Raw genomic sequence first — 18,074 nt, 5'->3', positions numbered from 1 at the left:
GATGGGTAACCTGAGTGGTGACCAGTCCTGACTCACACGTCCTGGTTCAGTCTAGTTGGCATCAGGTGGTGGTTGGGCCTCAACTCTCCACTGGACCCTGCTCACTGGCTCTTACTGCTATTGGTAGAGGTGAAGGCGGAGCTCACCAATGGGCCTGCTGACATTACCCTGAGGGGAGAGTCTGAGCTCCACTCGCTCCACCAGGCAGAGGATAGAAGATTCGTTCCCTGCTCAGCCCCAACACCACCACCAGGTAGGTGAATAAGGTTGCAATACCTGCTGCCTGCTTCTGCCTGCTTCCTTAAATTGAAAGCCAGAGGGAAGATCAGTTTCTGCCGGCTAAAATTGGGGTGTGTGTGTGTGTGTGTGTGTGTGTGTGACCAATGTAGAGTGAGTATTGTCACTAGGCCGCCCTCTTCCCTGTCCTTTGACTAGGAGAACAGGGTTTTCTTGGATCACATTTTGTCTGTGCCTGTGAGAGATTCAGGGCACATATGCCCTGTCTAGGATTTAAGGGAGGCAATAAGGAACCTCAAAGAACAGACTGCGACTTCCTTTAGGCAGCCTGCCCCCTTCTCCCCACTCTCAGCATCTTTCTGTGCTAGTTTATTGTATCTCATCCTGGGTGTTTCGTTGTTAAAAGGTAGGCCCTGGGAGGAGGGGGCCACTCCACCTTAGCAGAACCTTAAGTCCCTATGCTTTTTAAACGCCAAATTGTGGTCACATTCTATATACAACTTTATACACTTTTACTTACCACTTCCTAAGGTTTTGATTTCTGTAATAAAATGTTGGTAAGTACAATTTTAAAGGCAATATAATTCCCCAGTGAGTGGCCAGAACATGGTTTACATAATAATTTTCCTGTTGTTGAAAATGTAGATTCCAACATTATTGCTATAATAAATAATGTACTAATGAAAACGTTTGTACCCTCAAGTTTCTCTGTATTTAGGATAATTGCCTTAGAGTCCCAGAAGTAGAGTCCTACAAGGCCCAAGAGAAACATGGACAAGTGCCCCCTTTTGTTCTCACCAGCACAGGGCCTCCAACACATTCTTAAATGTGAGCCAATTTGATAGAGAAAAGAAAGCGGTGCTACACATGCCTTCGTGTGCACTGCTGCAATCGCTGGTGAGGCTGATCAACTGCCTTCCTTTGTAAATCTGCTCTTCACATCTTCCCCGTTCATCTTCTGAGGCCTTACACACTCTTTGGGACTAGCCCTCACAGCAGAAGAATCTGACTCAATATGCATAAGTAGCTTTCCTAAAGCAAAAAAGGTAGACTTCAGCATCAAAGGTCAGTGAGGAAAGAAAAAAATTAATCCATGTTCAACTACTGCAAAAATCAAGTGCCTGGCAGGAAAACACCTGCCAATTAAAAGAAGACATCAGATGAAGATAAAACATATAAAACTCTTCAGATTTCTGGATAACTCTTGAAATTTATGCTGTTTAAGAAGAATGAACATTTCCTGAATCTTACCTGCAGCAAAACAACATTGTCACCTTCAAAAGTGACAAACACGTCTGTGTCACATTTTAAGACTGAGATTCGATTCTCCATCATGTAGCCCTATTGCAAAAAAGAAAACAGAAAGAAAAGAAGCACATTTTAAACTTGCAATGCCGTCATTACACAGGGCTAACATTTTCTTTGAAATTAAAAAAATACAGAATTTTGAGAAGAAAGTAATTTATTTCTCGTACCCAGAATAGTCATTCTAAGAATTCTGAGCCATCACAGCAGCTTTTGGTGCATAAATATTATTTTGGGTGCTGCCTTCATTAGTAGGAAAAACATTTGATAATAGGCATGTCATATTTTTTCAAAATATTTCAAAAGAATTATGCTAATTTTTTCCAAATCTTATGAATTCTAATAAATGTCAAGATATTGTGACTACACCCTACAACACGCAGAGGGAATGGTGCCTCCCCTCCCACTCCAACCCCAATCCTTTTAAAATCAGCAAATATGCTTACGATTCTTGGAAGACAACACAGAAATCCTAAATTGCCATTCTACATCTTAATATCATTAAATACTCTGCATCGTAAGTTCGCACTCCAGCCTTTAGCTAGGTGTTCCTCCTCTTTTTTATTTCCTGAGATCCTTACTTAAGTGTCAGGAGCCTGCTGCTCATTTTCAAAGTGTTGACAATGCTTCTGCACAAATTGGGAGAATCAGCTGCTCAAGAGAAAGTCGCTCAGCCCCAGGCAAACCGTGAAGGGAGCAAAGCCTACCCTTGTTTAGCTGCAGGCCCTACCCTCCCGGAGGCTCGTGTGTCTTATTTCTTCCAGCTCCTTGTTCTCCCCATTAAATCTCCAGAACTTCCCCACTCTCCAGATCTCCCACAGATCCACCCTGCCTCACTGAGTCAGGTCAGAGGCAGTCATGTCACTTCTCCCAGGAGCACCTGCATTTAGACGCTGGCTCTGCCTGGGGCATGACAAGATTTCACCCTGTTAACATTTTCTTTTTTTTTTTTTTGGTTAATCCTCACCAGAGGATATTTTTTCCATTGATTTTTAGAGAGTGGACAGGAGAGAGGAAGGGAAGAGAGAGAGAAACATCAGTGTGAGAGAGACACATCGATTGGTTACCTCCCGCACACACCCTGACTGGGGCCCAGGGATCAATCCTACAACCCAGGTACGTGCCCTTGACTGGGAATTGAACCTGAGACCCTTTGGTCCGCAGGCCAATGTGTAACCACTGAGCAACACCGGCCAGGGCTACCCTGTTAACATTTTCATTGAACTATGAAGGCTCCCAGAAGGGTGCTCCTGCAGGCAGCCATGCACTCCAATCTCCAGGGACCCTTAACGCCTTGGGGACCGGCTTCACTTTGGAACATGGTCACCTGAGTCACAGAAGCCCTGAAGTCCTGAGGGCATCGTGCTTCCCCCCCTTTCCCTTGTCCCCCAGCACCGGGCAGTCGGGCAGGCTACAGGACAGTGCTAAGTACAGGAAGAGAAGTGTCCTCATGAGTCCACAGGGATCCTGAGCTGCTGTCCTACAGGTAAAGGGGCTGCATTTATGGGTAAATAAATCAGTGGCATTTCCGCCTGGACCAGTTGGGCCTCTGCATCCCCGCCCCCAGCCACAGAATTAAAGCCGCCCCTCGGGCAAACCACACGCAATCCTGCTCTGACTGAACAGGATCTGCTTCGAGAGTCTCCCTGCAGCGCCAGCTCATTCTCACCACCGCCCTGCCATTTGTCACGGACCCACCACGGCCAGACACTGTGCCGGGAGCTCTACCCAAACTTCACGATCGTTCCACTTCACTGTTTTCAGCCTCAAAGCAACCTTGTGAGGTGGGCACGTGGTACCCATTTTACAGACGAAGAAAGCGAGGCTTGTGGGCTATGCTGGAATGTTCTTGAATAATCACTCAAGGTCTTGTGAAGAAAATATTAACACTAGATATTAGTACCGCACACCAGTTATATATGTGGAAATATATCTAGTACCTCATATTGGTTATATATGTGGAAATACATGCAGTACCTCATATTGGTTATATATGTGGAAATATCTGCAGTACCTCACATCGGTTATATATGTGGAAATACATGCACATTGGTTATACATGTGGAAATATATGTAGTACTTCACATCAGTTATATATATGGAAATATACGTAGTACTTCACATCAGTTATATATGTGGAAATATATGTAGTACCTCACGTAGGTTATATATGTGGAACTACATGCAGTACCTCACATTGGTTATATATGTGGAAATACACCTAGTACCTCATATAGGTTACATATGAGGAAATGTAGTTCTAGGAAGCAGCATTATACACAGAGGCATAGCTCCCGGTGCTCAGAACAATACGTGTGAAGAAAGGAGACACATTTCATTTGAGCATTTTGTTTCATTTGAGCATTCAGTTGGCGCCCAGGAAGGGAGGCAGGAAGAGGCTCCCTGCTGCTCTGCGGCACCCGCATTTAAACCTGTTCACACTCAGCCCCCGAAACCGGGTCATCGGGGCTCTAACATGGCCAGACCCGTCATCGACAACCAGGGCAGCAGAATCAGGAAAGGCCGCCAACAGCCTCGCGGGGAACAGGCCCTGGGGGCCTGTGACATAAAGATGGCTCTCCTACACCAGTCCTTTGAATGCAATAGAACTGATTTCTCTTCTGGGTGGTGAGACTCAGCTTTGAGCTCCTCTACGTGGAGGGTCGAGCAGAACTGTGAGTCTGTCCTGAAGACTCTGGATTTTCCGGGGCTTGAAAGAACTGAGGGAACGTAGCTCACAGGCCTTGCCCAGTGCAGGCAACTGAACTGACCGGCAGAGAGGAAACCCAAAGGCCCACCACCAAGGCAGGGCTGTGGCCAGCATGTCACCCCCAGTCTCTGAAACTCCCAGGGCTTATTGATGACCTGATTTCCTTAGAACAGGCCGAAGAGGCCCATCCTCATCAACAGTGAAGACTTGGGATCTCTGAGGTGACCTATTTAAAACTGGCCGAGTTCCCAAAGTCTCAGGCATCGAGTTCCGTGAGAACGTGTGTTCAAGTTCAGAGAAAGACACCAGTGTAGGGAAGTTATTGCCTGGGGACTGGCAGCCAGCTTTTCGAGGCACCTGAATTCTACATTTGTGGTTCCCAATTCTTTGGGGACAGGTGATTATAAATGGTGTGTGTGCATGTCCCACACGTACATGCCTTAAAGGCTATATCCTAATTAAAAAGGAATTTTTAAATTTAATTACTAAAAGCAATACACAAACTTTGTAAAAACAAACAAACCGGAAAATAATAACTAAAGGAAAAAAGATAAAAAGTCATCCATAACCTCACAATGTGGGTGCCTGAGAAAGACAGACCACGAGAGAAGCGCTTGGGATAGGAACTGAGGATGGCAAGAGTAGGGTAGACATTGTAGGGAGGCAGAGGTGTGGAGACCCAGAAACCAACAAAGCAGAAGATCCAGGCAAAGGGAGCCATGGAGAGTTCTGGGGGGAGGCAGATGACTGAGTAGGGGAGGTACATGTGCTGTTAAAGCCTCTCTGAGGAGGGGACTGAACTCTTGGTTGGAAATCTCTCCATTGCAAGACCTGAAATTGTGGCCCTCAGTGTATCTCAAGTTAAAACTAAAACTTTATTTGGGGGAAGCCCATAAAAATATTAGAGAGAGAAAGAGAGAGAGTGTGTGAGAGATGGGCTGAATTGTGTGACCCCCCCCCCCCCCCAAAATTCGTATGTTGAACTCCTAACCCTCAGGTCCTCCGAATAGGACTGTATTTGGCAATAGGATCTGTAAAAGGTAATTGGGGTTAGATGAGGTCATGGGAGTGGGCTGTAATCCACTATGACCAGTGTCCTTGTAAGAGCAGATGGGGACACAGACACTCACGGAGAAACCAAGTGAAGGCACAGGGAAGAGAGGAAGCCAATCTATAAGCCAAGGAGAGAGACCTCGGGAGGAACCAACCTGCCAGCACCTTGATCTGGGGCTTCCAAGCCTCCAGAACTGTGAGAAAATGTATTTCTGTTGTTTAAGCCCCCAGGCTAAGATACTTGGTTTTGGCAGCCCCAGCAAATTAACACAGCATGTGTGTTTACGTGCCTGCGCTCATGTCAAGCGCTATCCTGAATCCCGCCAGCGCACAACCAGAGATAATCAACGTGCGCTGCTCCTCCAAGAGTCTCCGGACGCCCTCTCCAGGCATCGCCTCCAGGCATCGCCGCCAGGCACTCAGCAGCACCTTGGGTTTTCATTACAAACGGAATGGTCACTCCGTCGCTTCTGTTCTTTCACCTCCCTCCGAAGTGGAAGCATTTGCTTATACATTTCAGGTGGGGGGATGGCGCAGAGATGAGAAGGAAGGGGGAAGTGAGGAAAGAAAGGGGATTCATCCAAAAAAAAGTGAATAATATTTTCCACTAGCTTACTTCACTCTTAATATATTAACAAAAAAAACACACAGATGGAATAGACAGCGGGAATTGTAAATTCCACCTCCTAAAGCCAAAGGAATCCTCGGGAGACGCAGGCCGGGATCTGGTCTCGGGAAGCGCACTGGGCAGACGGCTCCTCGCTCTCTGCCTCTGGGCTGCATCGGGGCTCTTAGCAAGTGATTGTGAATGTCATTAGGCTGTGTCCCGTTTCAGCCAGAGCCCCACAAAACAGAGTTTATGATTCAAACTTTGTACACCGAAAGCTTAATATCTTCCTGCTGTTTATAACAGCTCTGATTTTTTTTACTGTATGATTACATTTAATAAGTGTATCAGGACAAATTAGAAACAGGCTTTCTTTCCCCATTAAACAAATTGAGGGTAAATTTTGTTTATTTGAAGAAGAGACAAAACCAATCTTATCTGTGAGGGGAGGGTCAATTGAAAATAGAGACCAACCAGGAAGGACTGTGTGGGAGAGCTGCATTAATTTTATGCCTGTGTGTTTCCCCTACCCTGACTGGGGAGAGCTCGAACGTGTGACAGCCAGAGTGTGTGACATCCACTGCACCCTCTCCCGGGACAGCCGTGATCGGGTAGGATCTCCTGATACCTGAGTTCAAGGCCCACAAAAGCTGGATGTTCTGATGGAAGTGATGACACACTGTCCTTCCTTGCCCCTTGTGACACTGCACTCTCAGGGCTCATGAACTGGGGAGAGTGGGTGGAGGGAATTCACCGATGGGCCTCGTCAGCAATCGTATATGGAGGATCTCGTGTGGCTGGCATGATGCTACACGAAGCAAACTAAGAGACAGACGTTGGTTGGGTAGAGAAATAAAACAGGTAATCAAAGAATCTGTGGTTAAGAGCCAGAAAGAAAAAGATCTTGGTTCCATGAGAAGTAAAATCACAAGAAAGACGCTTCTAACCAAGATGCCAGGGCAGGTTTTCAGAGGGCTATTTAACTTGAAGACTTACAGAGGAGAACTCACCAGGGCCAGGGGTAGAGGAATGCTTGCTCTGCCAAGCAAACAGCCGGTGCCAACATCTGAGGCCATGAAAGAGCACAGAGTGTGCGGGGACAGGGGACAAGGCTGGGCTGCAGGTGGTGAGCTGGGGGAAAGTGGCCCAAAGGCAAGGATGGAGAGGCAGACAGGGGTTCAAGTGACTTGGGGCCTCAGGAGCCACCTTGATGTTAGTTTAGGTGTGAAAAGGTCATAAGTAATTTTAAGCTTTGGAGTAAGTGACTTATGATTTTAAAAGATGGCTCTAGCTGATGAGTGAGCATGGCCCAGGAGGCGAGAGAGGAGGAGCTGGGCTAGTTGGTGGCGTGGAGATGGGACACTGGTGGCACGGAGGTAGAGAGAGGGTTTAGTGAGGGCTGGGTGTGTGCGTGAGAAGGAGAGCTGGGCCACAGGGACTGCAGGGTGCGGGGCGGTGCTGACTGAGGTGGAGGGTCCTGGAGAGGAGTATCTTTGTGGGGGAAACCAAAGGTTCACATCTGTAACGTGAGAGGCGAGAATCAGTGAGACAGCCAAGGGGACTGGTCTAAATGGAAGTTAGATACAAACTCTGGCGATGTGCAAGATGCCTGGGATGGAGATGCAAATCCGAGTCCTTGCCATGTAAGTAGCATTTAAAACCTCAGGAAGGGAGAGGATCGTCTAGAGTGTGACTGCACCGAGAGGACCCAGGCTCACACTCTGGAAACGGCTACACTGAGAGGTCAGGTGATGATCACTGGCTGAGGGACTAAGAAGACAAAGCAGAGGGAAGGAGACCAGGAAGGCATGGGACCCAGGGAGTGGAGAAGGGGGTATCCTGAGAGCCCAGGCAGGTGAGGACCAGGAGGGTCCTCCAGACTGAGCCACAGGAATCAATGGGAAGGAACAGAAACAGTTTTGGTAGCATGGGGGAGGGGACACCAGTTTGCGTGGGACATCTAGCTCTGGCAAAAGGGCAGATAGATGGTCCTTAAGGAAGCTAACTCTCCAGAAGAAACCATTGAAAATATGCTTGATAAGTATTTTTTAAAAATCATTTGAATGCATATTAAGCCGATAAAGAGAAATACTCAGAGGCTGGATGCAATGAGAAAGCATGACTCCAAAAAGGGTGGCAGGTGCTGAGGCATGGTAGGAGGCTAAAGACACCCACACGAACACAGTCCTCAGGAAAACGGCGCCCAGCGTGGCAGAAATGACCCCACCCTCAGCCAAGGAGGTAATAAGGAAATTCTGGTCTCAGCTCTGGCTGTGGATGGGGCAAAAACATCTCTCAGAATTTTCAGCTAGAGCCTGTGTGCATCACTTCACGTGGTTCTGCGGCCTGAATCCACGAGGCCCTTGAAGCCCCAGGCAGGAGTCAGGGGAAAGCGGACTGTGGTCTCCAGGCACCTGGCAGGGTCAATGCCGATCCACTCTGGCCTGAATTACCCAGATAAAGTTCCAAAATCATGGGCTTGAAAAAAAAACCACAAAACGCAAAACACAGAGGGGAAACAAGGGGAAATTAGAAGAGATAGACAATCAAGAGTCAAAACCGCAGAGATGCTGATGTTAGCCTAAAGCACCTAGAATGGGGTAACAGAAAGAATGTAGGGAGGCTGTTTTCAAAATGACAACAGCCTAACTTTCCCAGAATTGTTGAGAGACAACTCCACACATTCAGCAAACCCAAATGACCCCAAATAACAACAGCGAGAATGGTTACTAACAAGAAGGCAGTGTTGTACAGTGGCTACACTCTGCAGCCAAAATGCCTGGATTTGAATCTTAGCTCAGCCAACTCAGGAGCTTTGTGATCTTGAGCAAATTGGGTAAACTCTCACTTTTCACAGACGTAGTATTGGGGTCATAACAGTCCTACTTTGCAAGGTTGTTGTGAGGATTATATAAGTAAAAATGTGAAGACTGGTGCCTGGCATAAAGCATGAATTCAACAAAGTTTGACTATTATTATTTTTAGATACCAGACATTAGAAAATTTTAAAAAGCATACTCAACTAATTCCTGCTTCAAATAAGTCACGATGGAAATTAAAATGGAATTAATAAACAGAAAATCTTATACGTCAAATTACGGTTGATCAGTCAAAGCAGTATTTAAGAAGAAAAGTTATAACTTCAAATATTTATAATAGCCCGGCCGGGCATGGCTCGGCGGTTGAGCATCGGCCTAGGATCCGGGCAAATGGGGTTCGATTCCTGGTCAGGGAACATGCCCGGGTTGCGGGCTCGATCCCCAGTTGGGGTGCGTGCAAGAGACAGCCGATCAATGACTCTCTCATCATTGATGTTTCCATCTCTCTCTCCCTCTCCTTTCCTCTCTCTGAAATCAATAAAGATATATTTAAAAATATATATATTTATAATAGAAAAGGAGAAAAGGTGAAAACTAATGAGACAGTATCCAAATGCAGATAAACCAACCCAGAGAAAGTAGAAGGCAATAAACAATGAAGATAAAAATCAAAGAAAAGAAAAAAACAGACATAACCTGAAGAGAATCAAAGAAATAAAGTTTGTTATTTGAAGAAACATGAAACTATCACGAGGCACAGAGATGGGGGGAAATAAGCAATCCGAGGAACAGCAAACGGAGCATGACTGATGACAGAGCGGGGATGGGAACGCCACGAGGGCATTATAAACTTCACGCCGACAACTCAGAAAGCTGGGAGGCCACGGACAAGGTACTGGAAGAATATTAAAATATTAATTACCAAAATAGACTCAAAAAGAAACAGAAAGCCTGAATAACCATAACCACAAAAGAAAATCAATTATTTAAAATGTTCCCAGAAAGAATCTATGAGCCTCAGATGGCTTTACAGGTACTTGTACAAACAGCCAAGGAGCAGATCATTCGATTTTACACAAACTCTTCAAGGGGATACAAGAGGCTCCCCGCCCCCAATCATCTAAGGAAGGCGGCGTCACTTTGATACGCAAATTAGACAAGGGCTGTACCAGGGAGGTATTAGCACAGCCAACCTTACTCATGATCGCAGATGGGAAAATCCTAAACGAGCACTAGCACCCAGAATCAAGTGTATCACACACTCACACACATACCATGACTAGGTGCTATAGATGCCCAAACTTAACTTTTGCTAAATAGCAGATAATCTGTCCATGTAAATTCACCACAGCCGCAGATTAAACGGAGGAAAATGTGTAATTATCTTAATAAACACACATAAGTAATTCCATAAAATTCAAATCCTTTCATGATTTTAAAACCCACCAAAAAACTAACACACACACACACACACACATGCCTCTTTAAGAACTAAGGGTAGAACAGACCTTTCTTAACACGATAAAGAATGTCTGGAAAATACCCACCCCAAACAGCATCCTCAACGGTGAAACAGTGAGCACTGGGCCTTTCAGGCCAAGAATAAAATACAGGGGCTTGCTGTTAACCACTGCTTTCCACCGCCGCACTCGAGGTCCTCGCCGCTTCAACAGTATGGCAAAGAAATAAATATAAGCTATTGTAAGGGGGAAAACAAGCTATCATTTTCATAGGTGATAGGATTATCGTCACAGAAAATGAAAAAGAACTGTCAACAGATTATCAGAATTATGTTGAGAGTTTAACAAGCTTACTGGGCGTAAGAGCAGCATATAAAATTCAACTCCATTTCTACACACCGGCTACAAAAGACTGTCAGGAAATTCTTTAAAATCTATTACATGTGCTGTAGTAGGTATCTGCTCAGTTCCCGTTCTCTGAGAGCTGTCTCATTACCTCTCCAAGGAGGGAATCAGCAAGCGGGTTTGAGACACTTGAGCCCATTCCTTAACCAAAGATGAGTAAGGAAGGGCTCAGCTCCAACTGAGCTGGGATTAAGCAGATTAAGCACTGGACCAGCGAGATACCATCTCAGTGCGGCTGGAATGGAGCTGGAGTGGGGAGGCTACAGACCCCACAGCCAAAGGGCAGCCTCAAATGCAGCAGAGCAGGGAGAATAGGTGGGCACCAGAGAGGCAGAGGCGGAGACCATGGGAACGGAGGGACCACAGCAGAGCTGCCTGGATGCCAGACCCTTCCCCAGCTCCTGGCCCTGTGAGATCTGGATTCCAGAACCTTCTCTTTCTCCCTCTTTGGAGGTATTCCCCTTTCCTGCCTGAGCAAATTTGAAATGGGTCTCTTTTTGCATCTGAATAAATCTTAACAAATGATCACAAACTCAGAAGACAACCTGGGAAGCTTCCTTTTCCCTCCTCCTTCCTTGATGGGATGGAGTGAATCGTGAGTCGTCATAAAGGGGGTAAAGAAAATACAGTAGATTCAGAATCTGGCAAATTGGCTCAGGATAAGTGCCAGCTCCAGCCATTTCTCTCCTATGTCTGGATGCTGTCCATTCCATAACAAAATTTATAATCACTTTCTTTACGCCCCTGAGAAGTGTGGGCTGAGGTCTTCAAAGGAATGTTGCCAATAAAATGGATTGTCCTTGGGTCATTTTAGCAATCTCTCTTTTCTTTATCAGTGATGAGGGTCAGTTTTACTGCCCAACACTCTCCCACTCTAATTTGCCTGACAAGATAAGACCTACTAACATAAGACACTCACAAATATCACATGTGGATTTTCTCACTGGGAGGAGATCTTTTCCAGTGACCACAGGTTCACAGCAAAACACAGAGGCTTGTCAAAAAAAAAAAAAATTTAAAAATCCTGTATTATGTTAAATGTGGGTAAGTATAGTACATTGATGAATACAGAACTCAGTGGTCAAAAACACTTACCACCTCCTGCCCCCAAAACAAGCAAGGTCTACATTAGGGACGAGAGCCTTGGATTTGCAATATCTGAATTAGAACTCCAACCTCCACCTTTTACTAGACCCCAAGAAATAGCATCTCATCTCTGGTCTTACTTCTGCCATCCACGGGACAACCATAAGCATAATAATTCCTACTCACTGCACTATCAGAGGATTGAAAGAAACCACATCTATAGAGGCCCCGGACACTTTATCTATCACAGGCTCAAATCTCAGGAGGTCAAAAATGGAAACCTCTTTCAAAAAATAAGAGCCGATTCCTCCAATTTTGGAGCAAGGTTCTTTCAAAGTTGAGAAATGACTTATCATCATGAAGTGATTTCCATTGCGCTGTCTGTCTACATCCCTACAACCAACAGGCGACCGTCCACGTCATGCTCAGAAAGTGATAGGGAAGATGAGAACCCTAGAATTTAACCCAGAGCCCCAGAATGTTGGGATTCTTCTTGAAGATCCTCACTCTGTCCAGAGAAAGGAGTCTCTGGTCGATGACACAGAAAGGGAGGGAGTTAGGAAGAGACCTGTTGGTGCCCTAGAAGGATTAGCCTGAGGCTGAGCCAAGGGTCTGACTGATAAAGTCACAGTAACCACTGAGAAGGCCCTTCCACTCGGGTCAACACTTGAACCCCTAACAAGCCCTTCTCAGAAGTTGCCAGATCTGGCCTTGGGCCCTTTCTGAGTAGGGCCTGTACCTGAACCCCTCCTCCTCCGCTACACAGTTACTTGGGGTCACGGAGAAGCCCACGGTGTTCCTCCCCACCCACATACGCAGTCCTAGCCAGCTGTACCCACGAGCTTCAAACTCCGAATCCTCCGCCAGCATCACTGGCTGCACGATGTCCTGGCACCAGCCAGGATTTTCTCGACTGTTTCTTCTTAAGAAATTGGAGGGGGGAGAAAAATGGTCTCTGTCATGTTAGATCCAAGTCAAGCTGACCTGCCTATCTGTTTTGGAGATACACGTCCAGGGGATTGCTATGAAAGGCTGGGCAGTTAAACAGATACTGTGTCATCCCAGGGAATAGTAAACCTGCAGCATCCAGGCTGGAGGGGTGACCCCCCAACAACTACCCTCCTTGGCCCAGCCCGCCCGCCTGCACAGAGCCAGCTCCGCCGCAGGATGTCGTGTGCAGAGGAGCTCCGACTCCTCCTCGGGGCCGGGCAGGGGCTTGCTCTGCTCTTGGCTGCTTGAGACTTGTTCTAGTTCCGGCTCTTCTGCGGTCACCAGCTCTCAGCTGCTCACATTGGGAGACCCTCTGTCCTTACCACTCTTTGCCACCCCAGGAAGCCAGTGACCATGTGTCAGAGAGAACAGTAGGAGCAGTTTCCCTGGGGAGGGGAGTCAGGGCTTGAGCTGCAGCACCGGGACCTCATGTCACCTCCTTGGCATTCCCAGAGTCCTGCTTTGCTTATTTGGGCCTTGGCTGTGTTCCAGAAAGTGGTCGATGCCAGATGAGTGAGGTGGGGCTGAACCTCCCCAAGGAATTTAGTCCTGGACTAAGTCGACTCAATAGCCGGGGGGCTCGCCATCACACTTTTTTTCAATTTACAAACACTCGTAATTGCTTTGGCGCTCTCTTATGCAACCCCCGCAGGCTAATGCCGCGGTCGCTGTCCAGCTGGACCAGGTCTCCGAACAGCTCAGAGCAGCTCTGCGTCCAACATGGAAGGCTCGGGCAGCACGCGCTTGCTGATAACCTTATCATCGGGGAGGCTGGGGACCTCTCCTGAGAATTCATCCTGCTCCAATTTTGTGCAGATGTTTCTTTATTCTGCTCCAGCCAGTGCTGCTCTTCCACGTGGGATTCTGGAACACGCTGGGGAGAGATGGAGCAGCTGGGGGCTGAGATGAGCGGGCTGTCACTGGGGGGCCCCAATGGAAGGGGCCCAACGTCCTGCTGTAGAAACCGATCCTGGGGCCAGTGAGCCCAAGAGTGGTATCTTCCAATGTTGATATCCAGGGGCCAACCTGCAGGCACAGCCCCTGGCCAAGAGCATCCAGGTTCAGGCAACACTCAGGGGCCGAGGGATGCTGTAACAGGTCTCTGTAAGGAAAGAACTTGGCTGTGCAAGGCCAAGTCCAGCAGCTGGGGCTCTAGTTACAGCTCCACCCATGGCTCGAGCAGGGGAACCGTGCAGTCTGTCCAGGCTCCCAGCTTGTCTCTGTAGGTCTTGATGCTTTGAAGTCAGATTTGCCGAGACTGTGACTTGCTTCCATGGTCCAAGGCCACACCCTGAGGAGCCCCAACCAGGCAGCTCCCACACATGTCTAATGGGTCATGGTGGAAGAGGGGAGAGATCTGGGGTCCTTCACTCTACAGATCATATGTCAGAGATATCACAGGTTTGGTTCCAGATCACAATGAAGCAAATATGGCAATAAAGCGAATGACATGCATATTTTGGTTTCCCAGTGCATATAAAAGTTATGTTTGCACTCTACTGTAATCTATTAAGAGCGCAATAGCATTATGTCTAAAAAATGTACATACCTTAATTAAAAATTACTTTTTTACTAAAAAGTGCTAACCATCATCTGAGCCTTCAGAGAACTGTAATGTTTTTGTTGGTGGAGGGTCTCCCCTCAATGTTAATGAAAACGCAGTATCTGCCAAGTGCCATGAAGAGAGAGCAATGAAAGCACGTGTGCCTGCAATGACAGCGTGGAAAAGGGGAGAAGGGGGTCCAGCATGTATTGAGTACCTACTGTGTGCTAGGCTTTCAGACATAAGGACATTGAGGGTCCCTGGGGGAGGTCCAAGGCCACAAAGCTCTGATGGTGAGACCCCACCCTTCCTGGATGGGTGCCCCACCTCTCGGCATGCCCCTCTCCACATCACAGCCCATAAGAGGCAGAGAAGTAATCTGGATTCTGCTTCCCTCGTCCTCTGACGATTGCAAGAAATTCAGTCTGGATTTGCACGTGAGGAGAGGCAATGTGTGAGCACAGTTAATATCAACAGCTTTACGGACTCGATTGACACCGCCAAGCCTTAAAGGCAGGAGGAGGGGAGCGAAGAAAAGCAGCAGAGGCCTGAGTCACAGGCAGGGTCGGAGCCTGCAGAGCTCCGCTCAGTGTTTCCACATGGGCAGGTGAAGGGTTTGCATCATGTCTGATGAGGCCTGTGGGGCTCTCACTCACACGCTGAGACTTAGAAGCCAACATGCAGATGGCATGTGAGCACGAAGCCCCGGCCACTGGGGACGGTCCCGGCTGCAGGCCAGGAGCAGGCTTTGCTTTCCCAGCTCCTGTTCCAGCCCCTCCCTGACTCACAGAGTCTGGGTGAGTGATTTAATCACATCCCCGTTTCCCTCAGCTCTGCAACACAGGGAAGAGCCGGGATCACATCACAGGGTCTCATAGGGAAAGAACAGTCTGGTCCTGCCAGCCAACCTCCACTATCACGGGAAGAGCCAGTTTAACTAGTACTCACTTCTGGGTACCTTCAAAGGGTCACACAGCTGCAAAGTGACGGGTTAAATTCAAACCGTGCTCACCCCACTAAAACCAACCCAGCTATTTTCTGGAGGGTAAGTGCAGAGACCAGCACACTCAGTTTGCATATGGCACAGTGGTTTGGTGCATGGGCTCTGGGCACAGACTCTGGGTTCAAAGCCTGACTTGGCCACTTTTTAGCTGCTTAACCTGGGCAAGTTCTTTCATATCTCTCTCTGGCCTCAGTTTCCTTCTGTGTAGAGGAAGTCTAATAAAAGTATAATAAACTCATTTAACTTGAGAATTACCTAAATTACAATAGGTAAAGCACTTATCAATGCGCCCATGTGTAAAAGAAGTGCTTAAAGACCGTTAACAAAAAAAGGAAAAACAGAGACCTCACAGCCCCTGGGTCCTGAGTCGTGCACACACTGAGTCTCACACGGGAAAGTCTGCTTTTTCATCTCCAGGGGCAGTCAGCTGGGAGGGCAGGTCTGGAGTACCCTAGGGAGGACAGTGCCTCATCTCTGCTAAGCGTGGGTCTCCGAACATTGAGAGGCTTGTTAGGCTGAAGTAAGACCTGTATGCACATGCTGGGTGCGACAGGGTCTCATTTGTCCAGTGATATCTGTTCATTCCACAGAGCAGAATTGAGCCTTGCTGCCTCAGGGAGCTCCCCCAGGCACCCCAGAGTGATTTCCTGACTCCTCCTCTGGGCATAGCCTTACCCTATCAATGTGGGCCCTGAGGCCAGACAAATCAGGCTTCCAGCCCCTTGGCAAACTGTCCGACTGCTCTGAGCCTCAATTTCCTCATCTGCAAAGTGGGGATAACCGAAGTAGCTGCCTAGAGGATTGTTACTGGTTTTAGGATCAGTAAGTCCTCTTGATGAACCAGCCCCTTTGTCCATATGAAATGAACTTATTTATCCCTAGTGATAGTCTTTGCTCTGAAATCTACTTTATCTGATATTAGCAGTCACTCCAGCTTTCTTCTTATGCGTATTAGCACGGTATATTTTTTTCCATTCTTTCACTTTTAACCTACTTACTTGCTTTTATATTTGAAGTGTACTTCTTAAGTCTTGCTTTTTTATCCAACCTGACAGTCTCCATCTTTTAATTGAGGTCTTTGTATTTAACATGTTTATTAATATGCTTGGCTTTGCATCTACCATCTGGCTATTTGTTTTCTACTTGAGCAATCTCTTCATTCACCCATAGTTTTTCTTTTCCTGCCTCTCACTGTTATAATTCCATGTTAACTATTTTGTTGGTTTATTAGCTATAACTCTTTGTTTTATTATTTTAGTGGTAGCTTGGGGTTTATAGCATAAATCTCCAACTTATTATTGTCTACTTTCAGGTGATATTATAGTTCACTTATAGTGTGAGAACCTTAAAATAGTACACTCTCCTTTTCTCCCTTTCTGGCCTTTACGATATTGTCATACACTTTACGTTTCTGTTATGAACCGCACATTACATTGTTATGATTTTTGTTTAAACAGTTCATTATCTTTTAAAGAGAGTTAAATACTAAAAAATATCTTACGTGTTGACCCATATTATGGAGCTTTTCATTCCTTTAGATCCATATTTCTATATGGTATTATTTCCTTCTGCCTGAAGATTTCCTTTGATATTTCTTATAGTGAAAGTCTGTTGGTGATAAGTCCTTTCAACTTTTGCATGAACATGTCTTTATTATACTTTTTTTCTGAAACACAAGTTTGCTGAGTACAGAATTTTAGATTGATTTTTATTTTAGTACTGTGGTTCCACTGTCTTCTTGCTTGCATTTTTCCAGTGAGAAGTTTGCCATCATCCTATCTCTGTCTTTTATACATAACATTTCTTTTTTCCTCTGGCTCTGTCATACAGTATTTGAGGCTGGCTGGTAGGGAAGGCACTATTTCCAGTCCTGTGTGAGTACTGGCTACTGTTCCTTCTGATCCTTTCAGGTGACTCTTTCCTCACACACATGCAGCAATAAGCGCTCAGCACTCAGCTGTACATTTTAAGGGAGACTGCTGCAGATCTCCAAGTTCTCTCTCTGTCCAGTTCTCTTCTGTTTAGTCCTCTATCCTGGGAATTCTAGAGGCTTTGGTCCTCCTGGATGCTCAGCTCCAAGTCTTCATGTCAGGGAGTTATCTGCTTTGCTTCAGTTCCCCCTTCTGAGACACAGCATGGAGACCCTCTCAGGCAGTAAATGGGAAATTATAGGGCTCATCTGGTTTATTTCCTCTGTCTCAGAGAGTACTGTCCTTCAAAACCTGATGTCTAGTGTCTTGGAAACTGTTGAGTGCAATATATGAACTATACACACACACAATCTAGTGTTCTGTAGTTTTTTTGTTTCAGTCATAAGGGTACACCTGCTGCATGTTACATGTATCTGGTCAGAAGCAGAAGTCCCCTATTGCTTATTTGATGGAATCTTAGGGCCTCCCAATTCCACTCACAGTATGCATTGTGCCCCTTCTTATCACCAGGCTCTTAGAACAGGGAATATGTACCTAGTCTATTGCTTCACAGAGAGAGGGAACTTATAAGTACTTAACAAGGGCTCTTAATCAGCAGTCATGAAGGCAATGAAGTGTGTGCATGAACATGAATTATGAAAGTTCCAACCTGTATTATTCATTTGATAATATGATTTTAGAAAAAAAAAGTCTCTTTTTTGTATAAAATCTCATTTGTCCCAGCTGTAATGCACAAAAAGTAACAGACTATGCTAAAAAGGTACAGATGGTTGGAAAAAGTCTGAGCTTGGAAACAAAGGAGTTAAAAGACAAAAATGTGATTTAATTCTACAGTTTCACTTCTATGTGTACTCTGCATTTATCTACTTCACTGCTAAGAATGTTCTTTAAGTAACTAATTGTCATTCCTGCAACATTCAGCCTG

General features: G+C 46.3%; 1 protein-coding gene across 1 annotated transcript in view; it reads right to left on the bottom strand.

Annotated features, from left to right (window-relative positions):
- Window positions 1-18,074, bottom strand: part of ACOXL (acyl-CoA oxidase like) — a 269,791-nt gene that overhangs the window by 114,180 nt on the left and 137,537 nt on the right. Inside the window, exon 13 of the mRNA XM_087823871.1 lies at window positions 1,489-1,578. Coding sequence (XP_087679997.1) covers window positions 1,489-1,578 — 90 coding nt within the window. The remainder of the gene's footprint in view (window positions 1-1,488; window positions 1,579-18,074) is intronic.

Source organism: Miniopterus natalensis, chromosome 13 (assembly GCF_054644295.1).
Source record: "Miniopterus natalensis isolate mMinNat1 chromosome 13, mMinNat1.hap1, whole genome shotgun sequence".
Lineage (NCBI taxonomy): Eukaryota > Metazoa > Chordata > Mammalia > Chiroptera > Miniopteridae > Miniopterus > Miniopterus natalensis.
The sequence above is the reverse complement of the archived record's forward strand: the minus strand, read 5'-3'. Positions and strand labels throughout refer to the sequence as shown.